At 38.5% G+C, this 26,876-nt stretch overlaps 5 protein-coding genes across 8 annotated transcripts in view; 2 read left to right on the top strand and 3 right to left on the bottom strand.

The window, feature by feature from the left end:
- LOC129725066 (tubulin polyglutamylase TTLL5) overlaps positions 1–5,970 on the bottom strand; it is a 73,926-nt gene extending 67,956 nt beyond the window's left edge. For 2 of the 4 annotated variants that reach the window (XM_055680489.1, XM_055680504.1), the window contains exon 1: positions 5,219–5,970. The gene's annotated coding sequence lies outside the window, so the exon portion shown is untranslated. The remainder of the gene's footprint in view (positions 1–5,218) is intronic. The other 2 variants (XM_055680495.1, XM_055680512.1) reach the window with 1 other exon arrangement.
- LOC129717299 (zinc finger MYM-type protein 1-like) lies at positions 1,827–2,713 on the top strand. Its single transcript, XM_055667164.1, has 3 exons — positions 1,827–2,256; positions 2,364–2,646; positions 2,689–2,713. The coding sequence occupies exons 1-3, from the start codon at positions 1,827–1,829 to the stop codon at positions 2,711–2,713; spliced, it is 738 nt and encodes a 245-aa protein (XP_055523139.1).
- A 5,659-nt stretch (positions 5,971–11,629) lies between the features above and the next one.
- LOC129717736 (ribosome quality control complex subunit NEMF homolog) lies at positions 11,630–15,199 on the bottom strand. The gene is made up of 3 exons (XM_055667856.1): positions 14,959–15,199; positions 13,714–14,902; positions 11,630–13,636 (listed from the first exon to the last, which is right to left on the bottom strand). Exons 1-3 carry the CDS (start codon positions 15,015–15,017, stop codon positions 11,798–11,800), a joined length of 3,087 nt encoding a protein of 1,028 aa, XP_055523831.1. The 5' UTR covers positions 15,018–15,199; the 3' UTR covers positions 11,630–11,797.
- Positions 15,200–22,586: 7,387 nt separating this feature from the next.
- Positions 22,587–24,026, top strand: LOC129727298 (pre-mRNA-splicing factor 18). The gene is made up of 2 exons (XM_055685004.1): positions 22,587–22,745; positions 22,804–24,026. The coding sequence occupies exons 1-2, from the start codon at positions 22,683–22,685 to the stop codon at positions 23,791–23,793; spliced, it is 1,053 nt and encodes a 350-aa protein (XP_055540979.1). The 5' UTR covers positions 22,587–22,682; the 3' UTR covers positions 23,794–24,026.
- A 12-nt stretch (positions 24,027–24,038) lies between these two features.
- On the bottom strand, positions 24,039–25,830 carry LOC129717298 (pickpocket protein 28-like). Its single transcript, XM_055667163.1, has 3 exons — positions 25,373–25,830; positions 24,348–25,217; positions 24,039–24,291 (listed from the first exon to the last, which is right to left on the bottom strand). The coding sequence occupies exons 1-3, from the start codon at positions 25,825–25,827 to the stop codon at positions 24,039–24,041; spliced, it is 1,578 nt and encodes a 525-aa protein (XP_055523138.1). The 5' UTR covers positions 25,828–25,830.
- Between the last annotated feature and the right edge of the window lie 1,046 nt (positions 25,831–26,876).

The following is a 26,876-nucleotide window of genomic DNA, read 5'->3' as shown; positions in this document are numbered from 1 at the left end:
GTGATTTTGTTTAGTGATTTAAATAAAAAGTGGTCCGCTAGTGATGAAAAAAACCTTGGTTGGCTGCTGAACGAGTCCCGTTGTAGCCGTATAAAACGATGCGCGGATTATGTTTCCTGAGGTAGTTGATTGAATTAAATGAGTTTTCGAGTGCAGATGCCCGACTATAATATCAAATTAAGTGCTTTTAAGTGAGTTTTTGGGGATTAGCAGATTGGTTCAAAAAGGAAATATGCGTTTTTTCCTGTTTTCAATTGTGTTTACATATTGAATGAGATGAATTTACGGGCTGAGATGAATAATGGAGCACCCCTACGTATTTCAAACTACCACTTGTAGTCTTCATCAGTGCATACGTGAGTTGTCACTAGGGTGACAATGACTGTATGGAAAAAAAAAATCATCATCGAATTTCAAAAACCGACCATGTACATTTTGTTCATGGGCCCAACGAAATAATCTGTGCAAAATTTCAGCTCAATCGGACATGACTTATGGAGGAAGTACATGAAATTGGGAAAATCTAAACTTATTTTTCGATCAGAGGCGTCTCGTCCACCTGTTCAACCTGTTCATAGGACAGGTAGACAATTTTAGAACAATTACTCGAATTATTTCTCATTTGTAGCATGGATCTGACATCATTAAGTTTTCTTGTAACCTTAATGTTATTTCGAACATTCGAACATTTTTTTGATTTTTAATTTATTTCCACCAATTTCAATTTCTATTTATTTCTCCACCGTGAAGAATATAACCTGGCTAAACTCACTCTACACTACTCAACCCACCCGCAACACAGCTCACCCGTAATACAACACAACACAACGAGATAAGCAGTAATGACTACCGTTTGTTCAAATCATTTATCTGAACTAGCATTCATTCAAACACTTCTCTGCATTTTCAAGTACTATAGCGTACGCAGCCAGTTATGTACATAAAGCGTGCACCACTACTAATGCGCAGCCTTGCGTAAAAATGACATTTGCGGTTCAAAAATTATGTTGAACCAAGCCGATGGAAACGATACCGCCGACGCCGACCCCCACGCCCACCATTCTTTGATGTTCGTTCATTGAAATTTGAAAGAGGCCGCGAGAGTACACAGCTCTCAACGCTCAAGCGAGCGTCAGGCCGATGCAAAGCCGAGAGTGCAGCGAAGGGTTTTCATGTATTTCCTCATTGATGACATTTTTCTTCACGTGAGAAAAAAAGTGTCGCGCAGCGCTGAGTCGATACAAATGAAAAATCGAACAAATTCATTCATGGTTATTGTAGATGTAGTGGTGTTTTTTCGTTGATGTGTGGTTTCGATTCAAGCCATTTTTCTCGATGTTGTTCATTCAATAACTTGAACCATAGTATGGTAACTAGAATGGTATAGTACATGTTTGACTGCTCACGTTACGGTTGCTTTTGATTTGTTTGTGACGGCTAAGACTACCATTGCTCCATCTTTCAAATTTCTGTTGCTTTCTTGTGTGAAATTTCAATCTCGTTTAAGGAACGATACGTGGTGAGTAAAGCTTAATTACTTCATCATTCCACCTATGGAACAATTAAAATCCACGTATAAGTTGAAGGGGAAAATTATGTCCCGCAACTTTAATGTGTCATCGTATGACCAGCAATGGCTGTGTGGATCGGCGAAATTAAATAAACTTTTCTGCTGGCCATGTTTGCTTTTCCGTAGCGCCAATGAAAAAAATGTTTGGAGCAAGGAAGGATATAGTGATCTGAATCACCTTTCTGCGTCAATTAAAACGCATTCGAGCTCTAAAGATCACATAAACAATTCACTTGCCTTATCGATGTTCGGGCAAATGAGGATAGACGAAGCACTTGACCATAGCCGGCAGATCGCCCGCAATAAGCATAACGAAGAAGTAGCGAAAAACCGGAAGGGTATGCGAACTTTAATTGAGATCACCTGTTTCCTAGGCACTCACGGTCTCGCCTTTCGCGGACATTATGAATGTTCCGATTCCACGAACAGAGGAAATTATAAAGACCTCTGCACGTTGATCGCCGCCAGGGATCCAGCATTCCAGGACTTTATAAATAATAAAGTTTTCAGCGGAACGTCGGGAGGAATTCAGAACGAGCTTATAGAATGCATTGAAAGCTACATGCTTCAAACAATTAAAAGAGAAGTTCTTGATGCTGAGTTTGTGTCCATTATGATGGATGAATCAACAGATTCGGCTCGGTTATCGCAACTATCTTGTACTCTGCGCTACTTACGGCCCGATGGTAAGAAATATTCATAAAATATATTTTGCAAATATGTTAACAAATAGTTGTTTTTTTTTTTTTAATTCAACGAGGCTCAAACATTTTTTTGTTCATTAAAATTTTAGGAACACCAGTTGAAAGGCTCGTTAGATTGGCAGACGTTAGCAGTGACAAAACCGCCGCTGCGTTGGCCGGACACGTTGATGAAATAGCAGCGTATTTTGGTCTTGATGGTGACAAAGTTGTAGCTCAGAGCTATGATGGAGCTGCTGTAATGTCCGGGGACAAATCTGGAGTGCAAACATTGGTGAAGCAACGGTTTCCAAAAGCTGGATATATCCACTGCCGCGCACATGTGCTTAATTTGGTGCTACTTCACTCGTGCACAAATAACAAGAAATCAGCAAGGTTTTCAACACGATCTTATCACTCGCGGCATTTTTCTCGCAGTCACCTAAACGCAGCGAGACATTAAAGCAATTTATGGAGACCCACATACCAAATGTTTGCAAGACCAAATGGTCGTATAATTCGCGTATGATCAAAATAATTGATTCGAATTATGCAGCGATTAATGAATGTTTAGGTGAGATTTATCTTGGCGACAGTGTCTTTGATGCTGAAACTTGTACTACAGCCAGAGGTCTTCACGCATTCATGCTTGAATTCAATACCGTATTCTTGCTCAAACTTTTTGCTAATATTTTTGCACATACAGATGTTCTGTATCAAATTTTGCAAACAAAAGAATTGGACGTAGTAGAATGTTTACGTAACGTCAAGGCTTGCCTCGCTTCTATCGAAGAGCTCAAAGCAGAGCATCATTTCTACAGAACGCTTAATGATGCAATTGATGTTTCTGGCGAAACGGTCACTGACAGCAACGGTATCAATTATCGTCCCATATATGACTTTATCATTGACAAAATTATTGACGAAATGTCTAAACGATTCAAAGAACTAGATGAATACAAATTCATCATTTTGTTGAATCACGAAAAATTTGCCGAATTCAATGTCACATTCCCTACAAAGAATTTGAAAATGCTTATTTCGTACCATTCTGAATTCGATGAAGCGAAGCTGTATAATGAGCTGACCGTTCTTTACTCGCGCGAAGAGTTCAGAGGCAAAAATATATTGTATTTAATTTCGTTTATCCTTGGACAAAACCTGCATCAAACTTTCTCCGAAACGCTTCGCCTGGCCAGAATGATACTGACATTGCCTAATACAACGGCGTCCGTTGAACGAACGTTTTCGGTTCTCCGACGAATCAAAAATTATTTGCGGTCTAAATCGGGCCAGAATCGATTATTTGGTATTATGATGATGGCTGTGGAGAAAGATTTACTCCATGAGATGATGCTGACGCCATTATTTTACGACGATATTATCGACAAGTTTGCGTTAAAAGTAAACCGAAGGATTCCTTTGTTATATAAATAAATGTTGATAAATAAAACTTTTAAAATCTGTTATCGCAATACTGTTGTTTCAATGTTGCAAATGTCGATTGAACAGGTGGCCCACTTGGTCACGCGTCGCCTCTGTTTTCGATGCCAAATGACTTGAAAATGCATAAAACGTCGAGATTTAGTGTTTTGGTCAAAAATCGACCTTCTGGGACTTGGCCGTTTTCTGGACAATCGAAGGCTCAATATGGAGTATTCTAAAACTGGCTTCTGGTAATTTTCAAAACTCGTTCCGAACCAAATGTGTTATTTCAATGTTCATTAGGGGTCATCCACATACCACCTGGACAGCTTTGGGGGGGGGGGGGTTGGCTAATGTCCACGGTCCATACAATTTGTTTAGAATTTATATGGGCAGTTGTCCACGGAGGGGGAGGGGGGAGTCAAAGTCGTTAAAAATCTGTCCACGTGGTATGTGGATGGCCCCTTAGGTATCTTGAACTTGATTTTCATTAGAGTGGTTGTTCGAATCTACAAAAAAGTAGCAAACAAAAAAATACAAAAAAACAAATTTGAAGATTTGAAACATTGAAAGGACTGAACATACGAAGTTCGTAGTTTTCTGCGCAGCAACAGGACTAGAGCATCCGTTCTACTGCTTTTTGTTCTACTCTTAGTTCAGCAAAAGTTCTCGTCAGAAGAAGAAAAAAGAAAAGGATTTGTATGTGACACAAGTTCAGGTTATATTTCCCCGAAATAATTAGATAGATGAAAACTTATACTATAATCGAAGGTTTATTTAGGTCAAACATTATTTTTTCGGCTATTTGATTGATTCTGCCTCTTATTATTTTCATGATTCGTGTTTCGACCCTTTATTTGTGTCATTCGCTGGTAGTCGAAATAAACATATAAATGAAACACTATTGAATATAAATTAGCTATTTTAGCTTTTTGCTTTTTTAAGTGCCAGATCACAAGTAAAACAGTACTAAAAAGTTCTAATCGCTTCATAGCGTGTGGAACAACATTTTTCCAGTTATTACTTGAACAAGTTTTCTGTTTAATCAAGTTTCTAATAACATTTTGCACAAACCACTATAAATGAACGCGAATATTATTATCATTTGTCCAATTGAAGTCAACTTAACATTGACACCATAAAATGTATGAGTTTCATACGGTGACATAACTAGGCAAAACAAAAAAACTGTGAAATCAGATACAAAAAGGTGATGTCAGTTAAGTAATAAAGATGACTGAGTACACAAAACGCAGCGTTGCTGCATTGATTTTCTGAAATCTCGCCAAACATGTGAAAAGGGCCCATGTGCCATATGTAAACAAGCCAAATTTTCTCGTTTTTTGATCAATACAAGCGAAATCTGCTCTTACCAATAAGATTTATTGATAAAAGAATTTACTCTTAATCAAACAATCTTATTTGTACAAGTAGATTAAGCTTGTATTCATTGAAAAACGTGAAATCGTGGCTTGTTTACATATGGCACTTGGGTCCTTTTCACATGTTCAGCGAGAAATGTTAACAATAAAATTATACATACTTGCTTCAAGATGAGTCATTCAACTTAACACAGCATAATTAAAAAAAATCTTCAACAAGATTCAATTTCTTCTGGACGTTTTACCCGATACACACAATAGTATTGTTTGATTACTTTTTTTCGATTTTGAACAATTTCTACCAGTTTCGGTTTTGTGGTGCAATTTTCCAGACTACACAAAGCAAAACTGCCTACCGTGCCGAACAGGTCCGAGTGCGGTGCACAGAAACAACTTTCACCCTTGCCGCATCAGCAGAACGACATGTGATTTTTCCAAGTGACGGAAGCTGCTTGTTGATACACAATGAACACCTATGAAAATCGATTTTTTCACCGCGACGCCCTGCTGCACATGTTCCCGTGTGTTCTGCTGCCACAAACTGGTCGGATCGATTGCTAACGAAGGATGGTATCTTTGCAAGACTCCATCCGCGGATGTGTCAGAGTGTGTGTTCCCCTGCACTGGCTATCGGCACATGGAGCTTACTGGCCTTTATCTTTACGCGCACACAGCTGGTATTTTTCCACTATTTTAGCAGTAAACCGTCTGAACTCAAATAAAACCCCTTAATTTTTCTCAACAAATAATTTTGCCAACGAGTAAATTTGATTCCACATGTATTGAATTGACTGCAATTTTCTGTTCACTGTCCTCTTGACAACAAAAACACCGGACACAACATAAAAGAGCTCCTAGCACACAAGCAGTACGATCAGATGTTTGCTGAGAACTGCGGCTGTTCGCGAGGTCCGTCCCGTATCGTGCGCCGCTGCTTTTGTCAAAATTTCGTTTGTTGTGTTTGTTTGTTATGCGTCTGAGCAGGGTGTGTCAGATAATCGAAAAAAAGTAGACTTCTGACAACTTTATTATTTTCTTCAATTCAAATTGTTGGTTAAACATGAATCTAATCTGGGAAACGATTCGTAGTCATTAAACTTGATAGTTCATAGGTATATACAAATCGAATGGCCCAAGATAGTGAAAAGACCTCGAATGAAATACTATTACGAAGAGAGAGCGAATCAGAGAGCGAACAGTCGCTTGATGCCGAGCCAAATACAAACCAACGAGAAAGTACGATGCAGAGAGCGAATAATTTTTCCGGTACGGTACGGATCCACATAGCATCAGCACAGCATAGCATACTCGGACCGGGAGACAGGTACCTATTTAAAACAATAGATATGCTAGTGGTAGCGCGACATCATTCGATATTTGATTGTTGGAATACATTCTCTTTGCGAACGTTCTAGAAATCAATTGGTTCGTTAACATGTTCATAAACAAAAACAAAATAACGTCCTCTATTTCTGCCCTATCCATATATCTAATACTTAAAATATCTCAAATTTTATTTCCCACAAACTTATCTTATTGGTAACTGCAAATAAACAATTTTTTCATCAACACATCGGAGCACTCCCGAAATATCTCCTATTCTAATTATTCACCTCAAGCTGATCACATTCCATAAATTTTTCGCTTAGAAAATGGAGTTATGTATTTTTTATATCACACAAAATCATCTGAAACAAAATTATAGGTGTTTACTTGGTAACAAATGATTTTAACGAATCAACGATACTTTAAATGAGAAAATATTCTACGTGCCGTTTAATATTCAGAAATTTTGTGTAATTAATGTGTAATCATTCCCGATAATAATTATTTTGGAATTACAGTTAGTTCTTCATGTTTTTTTACGAGTTTTTCCACGTGGAAATTAACGCGGATCGTTGAATTCCGGCGATTTTTGGAAATTTCGAATTAACACATTTTTTTACGAAATATCACGGTAATCAAAGAATCTTCGCGCAGATTTTCGAAGAGAGAGCGTCTTGGTTTTTTTTCTAAATCCTTTCTTGGCGGTTTACGTTATGCAGATCTTTTAAAAAAACCTGAGTATATAACCGACAAACGTGAGTACGAATGATACGTTGAATGATTTTAACACTCAAGAGCCGAAAATTCAATCAACTTTTTATTTGGACACATTTGTTTTAGGTTTCAGTCTATTCATTCCAAATTTTCATATCTTCCAAAAAGTCATTCATTCCAAAAAGTCGTATTTCTACAATTCCCGTGAGCGTATGTAGAAATCTAAAGTGAGTTTGAACTTTTCGCGTCATTATTGATTGCGCAAATGAAGAATATTTTCCGTATTTTATAAGTCTCCAAGAATAAACCAAACCAGCTGAGAGTTTTATTTTAATCTGCGCAGGGCCGGCGTCACATTATTTTCCCGAGTGGGTAGTAAGGAATAGGGAAGGTTCATGGGTGACAAAGGCGAAGCCGGGGGGCGACCTACTGATACCTGAATATAATTTTACGAATTTTACGCTTCTGGTTTGCCCAGAAACTCTGGATGGGACGCAGCTGGGGAATGTTGGGTGGGTTGGCCGACCTGGGTACCGCATCGATTTTCAGCAGCTTCATCTCCTCCAATGAATTTCTTGATGAATTTATTGATGAACGACGCAACTTCCGGCAAACACTTCGTACTATAAATTTCCCCGTTCACGATCAGTACGGAGCTTCTCGCTGATTGTCAGCCAAAGCAGCACCTTCTTTGAGAACTTGGTGTGTGAAATGAATTTCACCTCAGAGGTGACTTCCTTCGTAGGGAAAGTAAAATACGGAGTGCCCTACCAGTCGTTGTCATCCAGGGTGAGATAGGTCTCGGCGTCGATCACCACTATCACGTCGCGATTCGCTGGAAAAATTGATTCGACCATCTTATTCAGCCGCTGACACTGCGTCATTGCCTGCAGCTCCGAGACCAATGGACGGGAGTGCCGCTTTCTGATGTCCATGTTCGCCAGGTACTTTTCCACTGTTTGGCCGGTTGAAACGAACTCCCGATCAAGTGTACGCAGCGATGTAGCCACTTTCCTCTCGGTTTTCCTCTTCGGCATTTTTGGAGCTTCCTGCCGCTCAGCGTCGTCGGCCGTCCGGAACCGATCTTTCTTTCGATGCTCTGATTGTAGTCCAGCAGTGCTAAGATGTTGCAGATATCGGAACAAGCGTAACCGACTGGGTTGTTAGGATAAACCGTTTTGATTTAAACATCGAACACTTCAGAATAGCAATCGAATTCTTATAGCTAGTTTGTGTAATCAAAAGTATGATTATTATAATATAATAGAACATCTATTTCGTTTCTTGGAATGTCCTTTACCCAGTGATGTATAGCTCTTTACTGAAGGATCTCTTCCAGGGAATCAGCAGGAGTTGAAATAAGTGACAGTCAGTCAGATTAGCGTTAAAGTATTCAGAATTTAAATTAAAGCCGAATTCTAAATTCTTGTTATTTTTATATACGAAACATGATTAAATCTAAATAAATAGCACGTAATTTCAACAAAAATAAAATAACCAACATGACGAGAAATTTAATTTGTCGTTGATATTTTTACTGCAAAAGTTACATCATACGAAATTTTACGCAGTACGGTACTGTCATACGGTACTGTAATGTTTCTGGGATTCCTTCGAAGCGCCACATCAAGTAATATGTTCCCGAAGTTCGGCGAACGAATCCTTGAGGTAATGAAGTTTCGTTCCTTTTAATTGGTAATGTTAAACTAAAAGTAAAATTACAAAAAACATTGGATAAAAACCTATGGTAAAAGGTAAAGCTATACTCTTTTTTGACAAAAAACAATTATTAAAAGCAGCCCCCTACTTATATACCTACCTACTATCCTGGTGAAACATCCTTCAGGATTTCACTTGATTCACAATATTACGCCAAGTCAAGTTTGTTACTTGACAACTTGTCTCCAGTTTTTTAACGTTCTACACTTCTTACTAAAAGGTATCTCAATTGGCCCGAAAAAGGATGTTTCTTTACTAATAGAAAAGACAACCGTCCAGATTAGGTTTTAAACTTAAAATGATCGAGCTGCTCATCAGCTCTCATTAATACTCGAACATCCATTATTTAAAATCGATACTAATTCAGAGATGCCAGATGATTATGAAAAATGTCTGCAACTGCTCGAAAAACCGGAAAAATGTGCTCGAAATCTGAAAAAGATCTATCCGTGATCCGAAAATATTTCGCTCGCGCAGGCAAAAGTCTGTCAAAATCTGCACACATATTAAGAAAATCTGCGCAAATCTAAGGAGACTTTGACAAAAATCTGTAGAAACCGTTAAAAAACTGCAAATATCTGCAAATCAATAAATATCTGCACACGGACTCCACAAATCTGCGTTTTGCAGACAAATCTGCACATTTGGTATCCCTGTACTAATTGGCGTTGACGGTGTTGCTGATATTTGTTTGGTTTCTGCGTGCGAAAAAAAAGAAGGAAATATTTTTGCTTTTTTCATCACGCACATTTTGACAATTACATACGAGAGTTCACGTAGGTGCGAACAGCCTTCGAAATCTCTTTCAACGCGAATAAACCGAATTTGTATCTTGTAGAAATATATCAAGATGATCTATTTTCGGTATTTCCATTTGCTAGGTCATGATAAAGGGTTATAACACTTACATCTTACTCTACTTTGACCAATCACCTACCTCGTTGCGCGCTTTTACGTCTTGTATCGGACGGATTCGAGATGAACATTATTTTTGCGGGATTGTTGTCCGGTCCGGTTCCAGCTTTTTTTTTTGTTAGACAATTAGAATTACTTTGTCCATTGATGTGAACTTTTTTTGTAATATATCAATTACTCAATTACTATACGTGTCCCCTTGCAAAGTACAATGACCACTATTGTTGAGTGGTCAGGTACCTACGCCGGCACGCTCCCAGTCAGGTAAAATATGGTTTATGAAGCCAATCACTTTCCCAGGATTCAAAGACCAAATCTCTTTGGGCTGCAAACAGGGATGCCACATGTACAAATTAATCTGTATTTTACAGATTTTTGGGCCGAAGTAACGTTACAGAATCTGTATATTTATACAGATATACAGATTTTCGTCAAAAAATACAGATTTACAGATTTTTCCAAATTGACAATAATTTTTATGAACACTCAAAATTATAATGCATTGAATATTAAGCAAATTGAAAATATTTCCAGTTCCTTACACGTTTCAGCTCAATGGATTATGCATATGTACCATAAAAATTTTAAAAATTGAAAGTTCATGATTTTTTCAAAAATTTTTTCAAAGGAAAATACAGTTTTAAATGTGGCAACCCTGGCTGCAAACAGCCACTGCCAAGAAACCTTGAACTGCGTTTAAATAATGAACCACAACTGCACAGCAGATGTTCCGATGTCTCGCTTTCCATATTACAAAAGCGACAGATATCATCCTGAACCCAGTCAATGTTCTTTAAATGATATCTACTCGAACAGTGCCCCCAAAGCTCCAGCTTTAGCGACTTTCTGAATACTGGCCTGGCCGTAGAATTGCATCAGCACGTAGTTCATTCGTTGTCGAAGTCGTTCTTTCTGCTGTCTTGGTCCTCTGCTTCTGCGCCATTCAGGGTGTTCATTGTAGTGTAGTGCTGCTTCCACCTGTCGATCACCTCACGTTCCTCAAGATTCCTCCATCCTTATGTAGAATTTACGCGTTTCCTGAGAACGATACTGCTGATCACTTCCTCGCTCCAGGTCTTCCAGGCGGCGCTTTATGCCTAGATTCTACTGCCTTCGTCTCTGCTTATATCTTATCACGTTTCGATGGGTCCTTTGCTGCAGCATCAGTGCCCTGCTGCTTTCTTCTCGTCTAGAATCGTCTAACACTCTTCGTCGATCCAACCGTTACGTCGATACCTCTCGACGAACCCTGAAGTATCTTCCGCTGCGCTGTTATTGGCTGCTTTTATATTAATCCAGCAGTCCTCTAAAAGGACGTCCTCAGGGTTTTGTAGTGACGACTTCGGGAAGTTCAAGTAGCGGATATTGTTGACAACCGAAAGTCCTATGCTGGAAGTAGGTACGACGTATGGCCATGTTCTTGAAGCCGACGAAGACAATGAGTCGGCCGTTTTCGTTCTTGAGCCGGTGTGCGCTGAACTTCCCTACAATCGATCTAACATCTTTTTCCTGGCCTCCTGGTGAAAAAACACACTTTCAGTCAATCATTTCTCATGAGATATATGTATTTCAGACTCCGAAATGGTGTATTCGTTTGCAAGCTCCTCAGATACACACAATTTGCTGTTCTCCTCAAGCAAGCGCGTCGATTCGCTTGCCAGTGTCAGAACAGTCGTTTTCGCGTTGAAAGATGATCTTACACACTACTGATTCTCTTAGGACAAACGACAAACCAACATGTGTTTATTTGCGCTGGCGTCTAAGAATAAATGCATATTAAAAATGTTCACAAACATGTTTATAGTTCAATTGTTAATGTAATGAAATATTATTAGTAAAGAAATTAAAACAAATCAAAATTTGTTAAACATAACATACAAATGATTTATTTCATGAGAATAACACTTTTTAGCTCTTCGATTTTTAAGCTTTGTTTAAAATTAACCGGATACATTTCCAGAGGGACAATCGATAATTGATTGAAATTATATACATATTTTCTATTGTATTGACAATAATATATTTTTAACAAACCAGCAGCAGTGTACAATTTTAAAGCCGCAATGCTATTTCCTAACCTTCTGCAACTGCGGTGCGGAAAGCTTCACTTTACCAGGAATGTTCCTGGCGAGCACCTCGTCCTTGACCGCCTTCAGCAAATCCTTTTCTCTGTTGCTGCACTGTTTGTCTTTCAAGAAAATTTGCAATGCGGTTTTGCTTGCTTTGCCGCGCTTGCCTGTACCGGGTGTTAGTTTAACCTTGAACTTGTAGTGCAGCAGCGATTGATACGGGGCAATAACTGGAATTGCGAACAAAAGTTCGTCCTCTTCCATCGGTTGCCCTGTTAGCGAGTCGAGCATGTCGACATCCGCGGCTGCTGGAGTGTCGTCGCCCATCTCATCGGCTTCTCCAACCTTAGGTTTAGGAGTAGGCTTTTTACCTGGGATCTTTTTCTGTTCATCCGTCGATGGATCTTCTTTATTGCTGGTTTTGTTATTACCAGCCGATTTCAGGATGTCCATCATCAGTTTGCGCTCCTCTTCATCCTGATCCTTATACTTTTCTTTTATCTTTCGCATCTTATTTCGCTGACCTCGTTTCAGTTGACCTTGCTTTTGAGGGTCATCTTTTTGTTTGCTGCGAGCAGCGGACGCCTCTTCGCGAGCTTTTTCCTTTTCCTTAGCCTTTTGTTTGCTCTTTTGAACTTGCTTTTTACGAGGTGGAGCTGGAGTGATGATGTACGGTTTGTTGTCACCGAGGAAGATAACAGATTCCGGATCAGGCTGAGATGTAAGACGCTGCAGTACAGGATCAGGCTGAACTGACACTTTTCCTGTGTTATGTTCCACCATCACTTGCGTATCGGGAAATTTAGGTGTATCCGTATTGTCGCTGTCGGAGTCCGTTTTCTGGTCATCGTTGCTTTGATCCTCTTCGTTTTTTAAAGAAAGGGACTCTACTTGTTCATGAACTTCGTCGATTTCATCCACCTTTTCTGCTATTTGCTTTTCCTCTGTTTCATCGTTATCGGAATCTCCTTCCTCAAGATGAACCTCCTCGTCTACAGCTTCGGAGACCTCTGATCTGTCGTCTTTACTGATGACTGATTCGTCGTCAAAGTTTCGCACTCTTCTTTCGCCTTTATGTCGTTCAACAGAACTTTCCTCTAGTTTGAACATAAAACTTAATCCCAGTACCAGATGGCAAGGTGGTAAAAAGTTTTTCTTCCCTCTAATCATAAAACTTCCAGTTGTCAGATACTCTCCAGTCGGAGCTGTCTTACTAACCTGTTCACTCTTTACCCAGTATGCACTGGTAACTACTTTAGCATCCCAAGCAACGCTGTACGAAATAGCCATTGTTCCAGCTTCAAGCAGTGTTTTAGGGGGAATATCTTCTCCAGAGGGGTTTTTGATTACAACACTCGAAGCTCCTTGAATCTCTGCGTGCACATAAATGTCCGTAGCTCTCATGTAACGTTTCACAATCAGTTCGTTCTGCTGCTGGTCTCGACCTCCAATAACCAAATAGTTTTCCGAACTAATAAACCAGTAAAACTTTTCAAACCAAAACACCTTCCTCGCCTTGGAAATCGTTGTCTGCGTACGAACATCTTTCAGCGTTTGGATTGTTTTTTTCTCGGCATTTTTCAGAGCTTTTGAGGAAGATTCGATCGTTTTCTGCTCCTTGCGAGCAGCGAACCGACGTTGGTCATAGTACCGCCGTGCGTTGGCGAAAGCCGTTAAAGCTAAATCAACATCCACGACCATAGGTTGCAATTTTTCCTCATCGTCCTCTCGGTCCTCCTCGTCTTCATCCTCTTCATCTAGTACAGCATACGGATCTTTCAAGAATAACGAAATATGATTGATCTCCAGCTTGAGTTGTTTGATACACGAGGCAACCTGGAATAGACAATTTCGTTAGTTTACGTGAACCAAGCAAATAATCCAGCAATTAAAACATGAAACAGGATCCATACCGGATCATTATTGGCCTGAGCTGCCTTCACTAAATCCTGAATATCCGTCCAGGACATTTGCGCGGCTAGCGCGCTTTGAATGGCCAGCAATGCGCTATCAACAAGATTCTGATTTCTCGATATTAACTCAGCACGCTTTCTATCCTCTAGCTGTACCTTCAATAGTTCCTCTAGCCGTTTAGCGTGATCTGTTTTCACGTTCGACAGCTTTTTAAGGGCTTCTCGTTCTTGAGCAAAAGCTTTTAGATCAATCTTTTGGCTCTCCAGAGTGGAATAGAACTCATCAACGGAGGCAGCGAAACTGTCAAACTCTTTAACCGGATCATCCTTGTGCTGGTTGTACAAATACGGATGATATTCTAAATTCGTAAAATAGTATTCTTCCGGTTCCCCTTCTTTAGCTGGTTTCAATTCTCTTTTCTGTATGATAAAACCTTTAGAAGGCTGTGTCATTGCGGTACGCAGCATGGTTTCCGCATCGTTGATTGCACACATCAGTGCAGTCATATCTTTGTCTATGTCGAACACTTTTGAAAATTCCTTAGCTGCCGCCTTCTGCTTTCGTTTAGCCTTCTTGCTCACCTCCCCTACCGCTTCACTTGGAACTTCTCCACCAATCCGACATCCAAAAAGATTATATTTATGCAGCACGTGATCAATAACAGATGCTCCGTACTCTAAGATAGGATTTAACGCCGTTCTTAAGCTGTCCCCAGGATGAGCCTTAGTGATGGCTTCTTTCACTTTTTCCATAGGAGGCGGACCGCTATCTTCTTTAGCTCGATCGGTCGGATATCTCTCCCGTACTGCAAAGCGCAACTCCTCGCCCTCGACATGCGGTCGCAAAATGTTCAGTATTTTTAAATCACAATCGGTCAGCAAAATGTTGCCTCGATCGTACAGCTCAAGTATGATGTGGTAAGCAGCTTCTCCAGTGCCGAACTGGAAGTCAACGATACGATCCACACCAAGCTGTCGCATGCTTTCCAAACGTTTGTTTTTTAGATGTTTCCGCAGCTTCATGGTAAAACCAGATGGGGCCACATTTTTAGGCCACTCAAAGGCTGTCGTGTGAAACCGGTTGCCCGACTCCAACAATAGAACGATTTTTTCCTCGTTTCGCACCAGCCGGATCAGATAGGTTTTGTTATCGATGTCGTATATTTGGTTCACTCGCATGCCCACGAGCCTGTAAGAAAGTTGTACAATGTGACGCAAGCAAAATAACTGCAGATAAACGCTTACCTTTGGAGCTCCGTCACCGAGCAAACCACGTCGTAAGTATTGAAGCGTGTTTTAGTCATCCTGGACTATGCTTCTAATGTTATGCTCACTGAAACACGCCGTTTTATTCAACAGAAAACCTGTGAACCCGAACTGTTTCCATAAATTATTGCTGTAGTGTTTTCGTTTTATCGCGAAATGGTTTTTTTTTCTTTCTCGCTGTTTGGCGCAGACCGTTCAGTCCATACTAGGAAATGGTTTTCCTCCTACACGCTCATTATTTGTTACTCTAAAGTGAGTTAGATATGACCCATTTTTGAAAAAAATGGAGGTACCCTAAATTGAGTACTTTTACGGTTACTCACTTCTGAGTAAGGACGTCATACGTCAAAAACTGATTAGAATCTACTCTGTTTATGCAAACCAGGAATTAACGAAAATTAGTACAAGTTACCCAGTTTGCCTAAATTTGGAAATTTGATGATTTCTGGTTTTTGTAAATCTGACTCAATAAATAAAATAAATTCAGAACAATCAAAATCATAGATTTATTTTTCATCGAAACATTATAAAAGTTTTAAATCATTCACGTGTCTATATAATGCGGCAACCAACCGGTTCACAGTTGCCCGTGAACTGTGGCTCATGTTTTTTGTACAGTACGCACACCAGAAAATCCGTCATCATACGTCACCAAACACTGCGAAGGATTTAAATTGTATCGATTGCATGTATTGGGCACTGTACATCGATACAAATGTTTCCGTTCATTATCACGAATAAAAGCCCGACTTAAAACGGCATCGCAGGATACACAACATGCGGTTGTTCATTTTGAAGAGATGTTTTTTATGTTTTCAAATCCTCTGCAATAATATTAATGGGCTGAAATTGTTATGGAATATTGTTACATGTTGTTTGTAATGTAATTGATTAGGAAATCATTGATTTGATGAGAGATCAAATACTTACTGCTAGCAAACGAATAAAAAGCGACAGCAATTGTTTTTCGGAAACAGATAATATCGCTGTTGAAAACTTTTGACATATGCAAATACTCAGGGGTGAGTAAACATCATGGATAATAACTCAAAACTGAGTAAACATGGTAATTATGAAAATTTGGGTAAATGTTACTCAATTGTCCAGTACCCGATAACTCACTTTTTGACATTTTGCATAAGAATACCAAACTGAGTAGATCCTAATCAAATTAGAGTTAGAATAAAGCAGCGTGTATGATTCCATTCACAATGACAAGACGATGACATATGACACGCATTCCGTTCAGTGTTTATAACGCGAGGGGTCCACTCTAACCTCAACTGAAATTGAGTGTTTCTTTCAACTAGTGCAGCTACACTCAAAATATTTTTCACGTTATTGTTACGTGAAATTTCCTGTACTTATTCATTTTCTGTCATTTTGCATGATTTATGTGACAAACATAACATCTACGTGAAAATCACATGCATACTATGTTTTATCACGTAGCATCTACGTCAACTTGGCAACGTCAAACAGAATGAAGTATCGCGTGAACTCTCCGTGCGAAAATACACAGAAATCAAAATGGCGAAGCTGTTTTCTGATGTTGTCTTCGAACATGGAAGGAATTCCTCGATAACTTCCCAATAAGTAAGCTTTAGAAAAACCATGAAAATCCGGCATCGAGATTTCACACAGATTCAGTTCAAATTGCGTGGAATTTCCTGAGCATAAACAGTTGCAGCTAACAGTGATTATCACCAGCGAATGTCGCAATATCATTTTGCCATTTTGTATGTCGTTTAAATCATTTACGAATTGGCGATTTTGCATGCCCGTGCGACATATCCAGCTTTTTACGCGTCATAATGGCGGATGCTATAATGCGAAGTTCGTAATAAATTACTCACCCTTTTGACAACTCTGCTTACGTCAGTTTGAAGTCTTCATCATACAATTTATCAAAAGAAAAATATTTCTGGCAACATTTGTGTTGCCAATTTTTCAGAAATAGCAAATCTGACGTAAGCAGTGCACGCTCATTATTTGTTACTCTAAAGTGAGTTAGATATGACCCATTTTTGAAAAAAGTGGAGGTACCCTAATTTGAGTACTTTTACGGTTACTCACTTCTGAGTAAGGGCGTCATACGTCAAAAACTGATTAGAATCTACTCTGTTTATGCAAACCAGGAATTAACGAAAATGAGTACAAGTTACCCAGTTTGCCTAAATTTGGAAATTTGATGATTTCTGGTTTTTGTAAATCTGACTCAATAAATAAAATAAATTCAGAACAATCAAAATCATAGATTTATTTTTCATCGAAACATTATAAAAGTTTTAAATCATTCACGTGTCTTTATATAATGCGGCAACCAACCGGTTCACAGTTGCCCGTGAACTGTGGCTCATGTTTTTGCACAGTACGCACACCAGAAAATCCGTCACCAAACACTGCGAAGGATTTATATTGTATCGATTGCATGTATTGGGCACTGTACATCGATACAAATGTTTCCGTTCATTATCACGAATAAAAGCCTGACTTAAAACGGCATCGCAGGACACACAACATGCGGTTGTTCATTTTGAAGAGATGTTTTTTATGTTTTCAAATCCTCTGCAATAATGATGTTGAGCTGAAATTGTTATGGAATATTGTTACATGTTGTTTGTAATGTAGTTGATTAGGAAATTATTGATTTGATGAAAGATCAAATACTTACTGCTAGCAAACGAATAAAAAGCGACACCAATTGTTCTTCGGAAACAGATAATATCGCTGTTGAAAACTTTTGACATATACATATACTCAGGGGTGAGTAAACATCATGGATAATAACTCAAAACTGAGTAAACATGGTAATTATGAAAATTTGAGCAAATGTTACTCAATTATCCAGTACCCGATAACTCACTTTTTGACATTTTGCATAAGAATACCAAACTGAGTAGATCCTAATCAAATTTGAGTTAAAATAAAGCAGCGTGTGAGGTTCGCATATTATGAACACGCATTATAGCGACCGCCATTATGGTGCGTGAAAAGCTGGATATGGATAATTTTTGAAAACTATTCCTAGTCTCTCAAGAATTTGGGAAACCACAATTGAAAATTATACGTTGTATAAAACGTAGAGCCTATCAGACAGTCAAATGCTTTTCACTTTACCGGTGGTAAAATTCTACGTGAAACTCACATGAAATGCATATGTCTACTGAATAAGATTCACAGGATAATCATCTCACCAGTTCATGATGAACTTTAATGACAATCACGTAAAATCTACATGAAAATGACAGTGGAAAATATTCACATAACTTTTCCGGTAGTTATAACGTGAAAAATAATTTGAGTGTAGTGGTGTATGCATAAATTGAAATGTGATTTGGGTTGTTTAGCTATATTAGTTTTTCATGTCATCTGAAAGAGCAGCATTTTCTATGCAAAACGTGATTTTCAAAAATTTAGTTATCAATCAATTTTTAAATCACGAATTAAAACTGCTCGACATTGCTGCAATGTAACTAAAATCGTGTCCGTGTAACTAAAATTATTAGTTTAAATATATTTCTTAAAGTTGTTAGTACGCGTGTTTTGAGTTACATCACACGAAATAGGGTGTTCTAGGGGTATCTATATTATTATTTCTTTTGATAAGAAATGTCAAAAGAAATATATATTCTACTGACTTTTCTTAATTTAAATAGCAAAACTATTGAAAAAAATCGATTTCGAATTTCAACAACTGTAAGTGGTTTTAAGACATACCCTACCGTCAAGAAATCATGACACAGGGAGGCCAGGTCATTTTTCAAATATCTTCACACTCCACAAATAATATCTTTATACATAGGAAATCTGTGAACACGGTCCCCGCTGAAAGTTTACAAAACTTCCAGTGACACATTAAATCGAGTGAGGTTAATCAACGGACTATAAGGCTTCCTCTTATTCACACGCGCTCAAATGTTTCAATATTACGACATGTCTTTACATCTGGCATCCCTGTCATGACACGTAAACCAGGGTTATATTTTTCACAAGCCAGCAGCAGAAATGTCACTTAGCCAGGGGGCTCTTGTGGCTGTCAAACTCCATACATTTACCATCTACCTTTCATTGATTCAGGTACCAGCGTTTCTGGTACCCACTTTTTGGTTGGTTTGCCCTAAAACAAGTGAAATAGACTAAACATTACATTTTGTCGGTAGACTTATTCTCGATTAAGTGTCGTTTGAGATGAAAAAAAAAACAAGAACTCAACTTTTGTTTTCAGTACAATGTGCACTTTCAATGAATAAGATAAGTTTTGTAAGCAACAGCAATGTCACTCTGTGCACTACTTGCCAGTTAGTGCAAATTCAAAACAAATATAATTTTCAATTTTAAAATCAAACAAAACTCGTAGAGAACTAAGACAAATTTCGTAATGCCTACTGAAAGGTCGGGTATCGATTAGGGGCCATCCACATACCACGTGGACAGATTTTTAACGACCAATTTAGACTATTTTCAAGGTACATCGCTTTTCATGTCACATTTGCACCATTAATATAACATGTAATCATAAGTAATATATATTTCTCGGAAAAGTCTATCTGTCTAGTTTACAAAAATAACAATTTATAGCAAATCTGACGTAAATTCATTTAAATATATCGTTTTTCCTGACCATAGAATTTGTATCATGATCGGTCCAGGGTGAATCATGATCGGACCAAAAAATGTATCATAATCGGACCAGTGCGCTTTTGAGACTTCAAGCGATTTTCCGCTTCGCGTGCTGGGCTTTACATGCACGGTGTTTGGCTTGAGCTTGATAAATTAAATATTTTCTCGTGATTCTCAAATTATTTTCAAAGATTTTTCAAATTATTGCGTAAACGTTATGAACTATATTTGAGCTTCGGCAAATTTGCTTATTCAATTTGTGGGTGTTTTTCGGGAGTTACCTCACGGTGAAATATATTTCACTCTCACGCTTACTTCATTTTTTGAGACCTACTTCCGATTCCATCTAAAGTGAAGTGACAAAATTAGCTCCGTGAAGTGAGATTGACAGAAGTGAAAATGAGAGTGTGACAAGTGAAACTAGTTTCCCAGCACAAAAATTTCTAAGTCCCAGAAAGTCGAGATTTTCCAATAATTTTTTTTTCTCGAGAAAACACCAGATCTCGGCGTTTTATGCAAGTATTTTGACATTTGTATCACCAAAAATTTTCATATCGACAATTGCATGAACTGTGCCTTTAGTCACCAGTCGAAAAAGTGAGGTTAAAGCGGTCAATTTGAGACACTGCTCCCTTAAGTTCTATTGAGTTGAAATTTTGTATGAGGACATTTTTCGGAGAGACGATACTTTTAAGCCTTATCGCTAAACGAAATTCAAAGATTAGTTTTTTGCCTCACGTTTCCTTTGCCGCAGCTCAAAAAGTAGTTAGTCTCATAGAGAGTCTTGTTACTGAAAAATAACTTTGATATACATATTATCATTAGATCACAAATCAATCAATTTTTAAACCTTTCTCACCTTCGTGAAATCATTTTACCGTTCAAAATAATCGTGGAAAAAATCCACGCAAAACGTCACATATAAATTTTCATATATTTTAATTTATCCCTCTCTCGTAAACTGTTCGAAAATTCGAGGGAAAAAATGCTTCCTAAATAAGGATGACATTCAGTTATATTTTCCCTATTTGAAGTTTTAAATGGTTTTGCTTTAGTTTGCGAACCTTACGTCGTTTTAGAGAGGTTTTATTCTATAAAAAATAAGCTTCGTCATTTACATTATGTTCCAATGAAATAAACGTGAAATCCTTCATTGGGTATATCGAGCATAAGCAAAGTGAAACGGTGATGTCTCAGAAGTAGGCTGGTCCGATCATGGTTCAAAGCTGGTCCGATCATGATACAAAACAGGCTTTCGCGTTTCACCAATAATTCAAACTTTGAAGCGGATGTTTCATATAAAAAGTGTTCCTACATTAAATTTGAATGTTACAGACGCATATTTCTGGAAAATATACTGCAATCTTTGAATATTCGATTCTAAAATCACTGCTTGAAAACAAGACTTGGTAATAATTGTAAAGGCAAATTGTGCTCGAAAATAGACCATTTTTTAAAACTTTTTTTAATAATAGTAATACTTAAGTAATCTAAATTAAACCTTCTGAGCATCTTCAGAAGAAGTTTTTTGATGATACGGGTACATATTTGATACAGTTTTTTATTCAATAGTTGAGAAATCTCGTATATAAAAAATGGTCCGATCATGGTACATTTTCTGACTGGTCCGATCATGATACAACACCCTAGTACATTCTTGTGGGCACAATAGCCCGATTTCGATTCCGACGAATCAACTTATTGTTGCAACAAGTTGCCAACAACCCTTATAGGAGTTTAACAGGGGGGTTTACCGATTGATCAGTATACGAAATCGGTCGACGAAAACCAATAAAATCGAGTGGATGATTTCGTTCGACCCCATATACGAAACCAGACGAAACAGGTAGATTAGCCTGGTGATAAAATTGCCTGAACCATACGAAATAGGTTGAGAAATCGGTGGATCATATTCTAAATCCAATTAAATCACATTAAATATGCAGATTAGCACCTCTGGACTGGGTAATCCTCCTATTAAAGTTATCGAACCAACCGGTTGAGCTTTAGCTGTTGCTCGTACAGCCGGGGAGTTGAATAAGGGCTTTGAATCAGCTCAGATCCCGGTAACTTTTCAGTGCCCTGTCGATAAACGGTTTCTGTTCCAAGCATCTGAACAAAACAAAACAATTTATTCGGTTAAAGAATCATCAAAGGTTTCCCAATATTCAGATTTTTCTTGTTTTGGATTGATAGATCACAATCTTACTCATTATCATTATATAATAAATTCTCTTACCTGAGATGAAAGACAAAATGAATCTTTTACGAAATGTAGAAGTGCAACAGGAAATTTGTCTGAAAGTTAAAAAACAGTTGCTATCATCTGTTAATGATTAAAGAAGTCACATAAATGATTCATGCAACTGTGAGCAATTGTAAAATACTCAAGAATGTGTTTTTACTTACCTGAAATATATAGAACTATCCGACGAAAAATCTTATGCTGCTTCTACTCTCGGAACCATTTTGAAAAACACAACGAAATCCTATTTCGTTTGCTCATCAATCAACATAAAAAATATCATCCAATTTTGCTTTACCTATATAATAAATCGATCTTATAACAGATTAAATTCACGTCTTACGAGAACTGATTTAATTATCCAAGAAAAAAAATTCAACATACGTGGTTTGACGAAATTGACTGATCAATATGTCGATTGCACAAACACCCGATTTAGTTGATACATGCGTATAATACCATCTTTCAATATTTTTTTTCGGGATGGCATCTTTATCTTATTCGCTTTGTTTCATCGCGGCAGATCCACGAATTGCGGGCCCCACTGACAGATGCTATGTTATGCGTATGAAAAGTGGCGGTGATATGCTATCTCGTTTACACACAGATGTCAGCCCTTGAAACAGCTAGCCAACTACAGGCTTTACTGTATAAAAACAGCGCCTCTATGTGTGATAAAATCTAACATAGGAACAATGTATTGAAATCCGATTTTGACGTTTCTTTTTGAATAATTTATTTGTTTTCCAACAGTTGAGCGAGTTTAGAACGAATTGATTCGTATTATTTCGAATGTTCAAAATCTAATTATTCTTAATAGGTATCGCCTAATAGAATGGATATTCTCAAAGCGGAGATTGCTCGTAAGCGAAAGCTGCTTGAGGAAAAGAAGCTAGTGGTAAGTTCACTGCTAATGTAACCGAGTGATGGTTAACTAATTTGTTTCTTTTGCACAGTATGAAAAAAAGAAATTCTTCAAAAGAGGCGACTTGATCGCCCAGGAGCTTGAAGAGTACCGGGAGGAATATGGCCAACAAACAAGCGGAAGCGGTGAGGCGACTGCTTCGACCAACGATGGCGAACAATCTCCAACAAAAGACTCGAAGTATGATTTCCGGAACCTACCGCGTGCAGAGGTAATTCGAAAGCTGCGCGAGCGCGGGGAACCCATTCTGCTATTTGGAGAAAGCGAAGTAGATTCATGTAATAGATTACACCAGCTAGAGATTTCTGCACCCGAGATCAATCGAGGATTCCGCAACGACTTCCAGGAGGCAATGGAACAAGTGGACGAAGCGTTCTTGAACGAGATTTTAACGTCGAACGGACAACTGGGTGGAATGAGCAAGGGCAAAAGCTCTAACGAAGATTTTGCTATAGACGATTCAGTTACGTACGAGTCGATTCAGGAGATGGCAGTTCGTCTTGGACGAAGTGGGAAAGAGCACGACATGCACGTGATAACCACGGTAATACAGTTCGTGCTGAAAATGTGGAATGACAATCTGAACTCGGGAACAACAGCGGAAAGAACTGCAACGAAATGGAAAATTGCTAGAGCAACCTTCGAGCAAACCCGTCTCTACCTCAAACCGTTGCTACGAAAACTACGCAATAAAACAATTCCGGAGGACATTCTGGACAGCCTGACGGATATTACGAAAAGTTTGCTGCGTAGAGACTACATTAGTGCAAGCGATGCGTACCTAACGATGGCTATCGGAAATGCTCCCTGGCCGATTGGTGTCACTATGGTCGGTATTCACGCTCGAACGGGTCGGGAGAAGATTTTCTCGAAAAACGTTGCCCATGTGATGAACGACGAAACGCAGCGAAAGTACATTCAGGGCTTGAAGCGGCTGATGACGAAGATGCAGGACTACTTTCCCACGAATCCGTCGCGCTGTGTGGAGTATGTTAGTAAGAAGGATGCTAAGTTCGAATAGTTGATTATTTTATTGATGTAAGTTATTAAGCATAGAATTATTTTTGGAGATTAGCGGTGCGTACGGTAATTAAAGTTCTGCGGATGAAGTAAGATTTATTAAACGGGGGACATTGAATACCAACAAGATGTTTGTTAACGTTCAAATCGGAGGTGTTTTGAATGAATAATGCTATTACTCATCTGACTTTACAAATACAAAGTTTAGCAGCACAATTGTATGCTGTAAGTCGACTTTTCCAAGTTCTAATATTTTTTTTTCACTTCCTTTATCTCAACAATAGTAAAGTTACGTCGCAGAGTATTCTTCACCAGTATAAGTGGCCGTATCGAACAGAAATATAGCAACTCCACTAAACTGAGTAAACTCACACCCATGCATAATCCCAGGATCCCACCGCAGCTCGCCACAAAATCCGTCAATCCATAGAGTTCTGTTCTCTTAGATGTGATAAACTGAACATCTTTGAAGTATATTTCCACCTTAGAGATGTGCTTCCTAAAAACAAGACTAGGAATGAGCTTTCCCGAACATTAGAAAGGACAACGACTAACCTGTCAATCATTTTGTCGCTCGTGATGTTTGGGCCTCGTCGTAGGTGTAGCGTTTCCTTAAATTTGAAGATCGTTTGAGTAATTTCGGCATCATATTGAATCGAGTTGCAAGCCGGTAAACAGTTGCATTCATTTTCACCGTACGTTTCACGTTTAATACGACTGATGGCATTCAGCTCGAGTAGTTTCATTTGTGCTCCTAATGTACACTTAATCTCCCATGTTTCGCAAGTTCTGGTTTGGTTAGTGCGTGGCATGAAGTACCGAACGCAACCACACAACTTTTGGGTGAAATTAGTGAGACATTCCAGTTCGCAGTTAGCCTGGCTGTAAACGCGAAAGAAGTAAAGTTCCTTTTCGCGATCGAAAAAACACTGACGTCGTTCCGGGGAATAGTCGTGTAACTCATTCTCTGTTCCGATAATTTGCGGTTTGATAGCGATCGTCACATCACGATTAAGGGTAACACGAATAAATTTATTCGATACCTGTGGATACTCGCTAGGATCGTGCAGCAGTACTTTAAACCCTTGGGCCTCGCGACAATGGTAGTCCACATCAACATGGGATGTTACAAGGTTAACATACAAACCTGCTGCAAATCCAGAACCTAGTACCCGGATTGGATAGGGGTCCAAATCTGTATCAGAATAGTAGCCTCTTTCGAGGCTCCAATTAGTGGTGCGTCGTGTTTCCGAGAGATATTCGTAGTCTGTATGCAGAATGCTTTTACGAAACATCTTATCCGAGGAGAATCCGTTAAAGGTCATGCAGATGCCCTCCTCCGTGATCGTTTCGGCAAACTTGTCATTGCATATAACGTTATTCATTTGACAATCAAAAATAGTCTCGCTTGTATCAAAAGAAATCCTGTTGAGAATGGAGACAATATTTTCTTTTGTTTCAAAATTGTCATATGCTTCACAGTATTCTGAGGTTGTGTAAAACCATTGGTCGCAAAGTTGAAGGACTGCCAGGATTAGGATGGAAACATCGCAACTCTTGATTACTGTCACAGTACCTACTCTGTATCATTCATGCTGTTGGAAAGATTGGCATGTGTGAATTTGAAGAACGACTCCGTGAAGTTCATCAAGGTTTTCTTCACCTTCGCCTCCGGGCAGATGGTCACAGCAGGGAACGGAACCTCCCAAACGGGTGTGTGCTTTTCGTCGAAAGTTATAATCACTGGATTTTCCTCCCATTTGCGATAGATGTTGTCGATCAGATTACCGCAGCCGTACAGGGACATCAAAATGACAAGTACCCACCAGAATTTTTCGCATATCGATTGCCGTCGGGATCCTATGTAGCCGATGCCATGAATTGTGCTATTGGAGCAGAACTCTTGAAACAGATCGCACAGCCCGGTGCGTATTTTGGCCCATTTGGTGGGGTTCGTGGGCAGCGGAGCCGCAATGGTTCGAAATCGACGGATAAAATCCCGTTCATAGATATGAATGCGCTCTCCGTGAATCATCCTGAGTTATACGAAAGCTGATTATTACTGAGCCTTATTAAAAGCGCTTTTCAAATTCTATTACCCGCTAATGGATGTGAGACATTGCAGTTGTACCTGTACTAAGTTTAATTATTAAAGGCACGCGATCAGTGCAAACAAAACGGGAACCAGTACAAGTATAAAACATGTGTTGAAAATTATGTTTTAGTATGGTATAGGATGCGTGCATCGTGCACCGGTGGGATCGTGCATTGAATACAGGTGGAAGGCCGAAAATTTACAACATCCAGCAAGTTTTCGGGTTTGTTCGAATCGATCTTTTCGTGAAAGAGTGGTACTCAATCGTAAAGAAAATTTACTAAAATAAACAAATCGATCCTAATCGAATGCTCATTCGAAAAACATTCAAGTCTTTGATTGAAAATTAAAGATTTGTTTTAGGCTCCTTTGAATGGGGAATACGACATTATTTGTAGATACATTTTTAGATTTAGACGGCTTAAATGTGTTAAGCTTGAATCACCATCTTTTTACTTCTTTTTTTTTCAAAGCATGGAAGATGGTTAAAATTATTTAAAAAGCTACTAACTGCTCTGATGTTTCAAACTTAATTTGTGTTTTACCTCGAATGTAAACCGCTAAAAACCCGAACTACTTATTTTCAAGGATAATATCTTTTCGTAATACACGTGTTAATAATTTGGTAACTCCGAACCAATAATTTTATTACCGCTGTCCTCTAAAGGCATAGTTCTAAGGAAAAATTTACCGAATAATTTAAAAACCTTACTTCCAAACATAATTTCAAGTGGAATCTTTTCTCACACCTCAAAAAAAAAAAAAAAATGAGAACAAAATGTTTGTAAATTTTTACACATTCGCAGTAATAATTTTCAAATTGTAACATTGAAAGAGGCAAATGCCGCAGGCTACATGAATTTTGAACTTAACAAATAAATAAATTCATGGAATAACATATAATGAAACATATTACAAATGGAACATTTTTGTTTTTATTAAAATTAGTAATTTTAGATCATTTTGTTAGTTGCATTTCTCGCGGTTGT

This window comes from Wyeomyia smithii, chromosome 1, assembly GCF_029784165.1.
Source record: "Wyeomyia smithii strain HCP4-BCI-WySm-NY-G18 chromosome 1, ASM2978416v1, whole genome shotgun sequence".
NCBI classification, from domain to species: domain Eukaryota; kingdom Metazoa; phylum Arthropoda; class Insecta; order Diptera; family Culicidae; genus Wyeomyia; species Wyeomyia smithii.
The sequence above is the reverse complement of the archived record's forward strand: the minus strand, read 5'-3'. Positions and strand labels throughout refer to the sequence as shown.

What these genes read in the sequence shown, in the direction of transcription:
- LOC129717299 (XM_055667164.1), top strand. Translation starts at nt 1,827, where the DNA reads ATGAGGATAGACGAAGCACTTGACCATAGCCGGCAGATCGCCCGCAAT. An exon ending in GCGCTACTTACGGCCCGATG is followed by an intron (nt 2,257 to 2,363) that starts GTAAGAAATATT and finishes TTAAAATTTTAG; the next exon opens with GAACACCAGTTGAAAGGCTC. An exon ending in AATAACAAGAAATCAGCAAG is followed by an intron (nt 2,647 to 2,688) that starts GTTTTCAACACG and finishes TTTTTCTCGCAG; the next exon opens with TCACCTAAACGCAGCGAGAC.
- LOC129717736 (XM_055667856.1), bottom strand. Translation starts at nt 15,017, where the DNA reads ATGACTAAAACACGCTTCAATACTTACGACGTGGTTTGCTCGGTGACG. An exon ending in TCGGTGACGGAGCTCCAAAG is followed by an intron (nt 14,903 to 14,958) that starts GTAAGCGTTTAT and finishes ACTTTCTTACAG; the next exon opens with GCTCGTGGGCATGCGAGTGA. An exon ending in CTCAGGCCAATAATGATCCG is followed by an intron (nt 13,637 to 13,713) that starts GTATGGATCCTG and finishes TGTCTATTCCAG; the next exon opens with GTTGCCTCGTGTATCAAACA.
- LOC129727298 (XM_055685004.1), top strand. Translation starts at nt 22,683, where the DNA reads ATGGATATTCTCAAAGCGGAGATTGCTCGTAAGCGAAAGCTGCTTGAG. An exon ending in TTGAGGAAAAGAAGCTAGTG is followed by an intron (nt 22,746 to 22,803) that starts GTAAGTTCACTG and finishes TCTTTTGCACAG; the next exon opens with TATGAAAAAAAGAAATTCTT.
- LOC129717298 (XM_055667163.1), bottom strand. Translation starts at nt 25,827, where the DNA reads ATGATTCACGGAGAGCGCATTCATATCTATGAACGGGATTTTATCCGT. An exon ending in AACAGCATGAATGATACAGA is followed by an intron (nt 25,218 to 25,372) that starts GTAGGTACTGTG and finishes CATTCTCAACAG; the next exon opens with GATTTCTTTTGATACAAGCG. An exon ending in AGCGACAAAATGATTGACAG is followed by an intron (nt 24,292 to 24,347) that starts GTTAGTCGTTGT and finishes TCTTGTTTTTAG; the next exon opens with GAAGCACATCTCTAAGGTGG.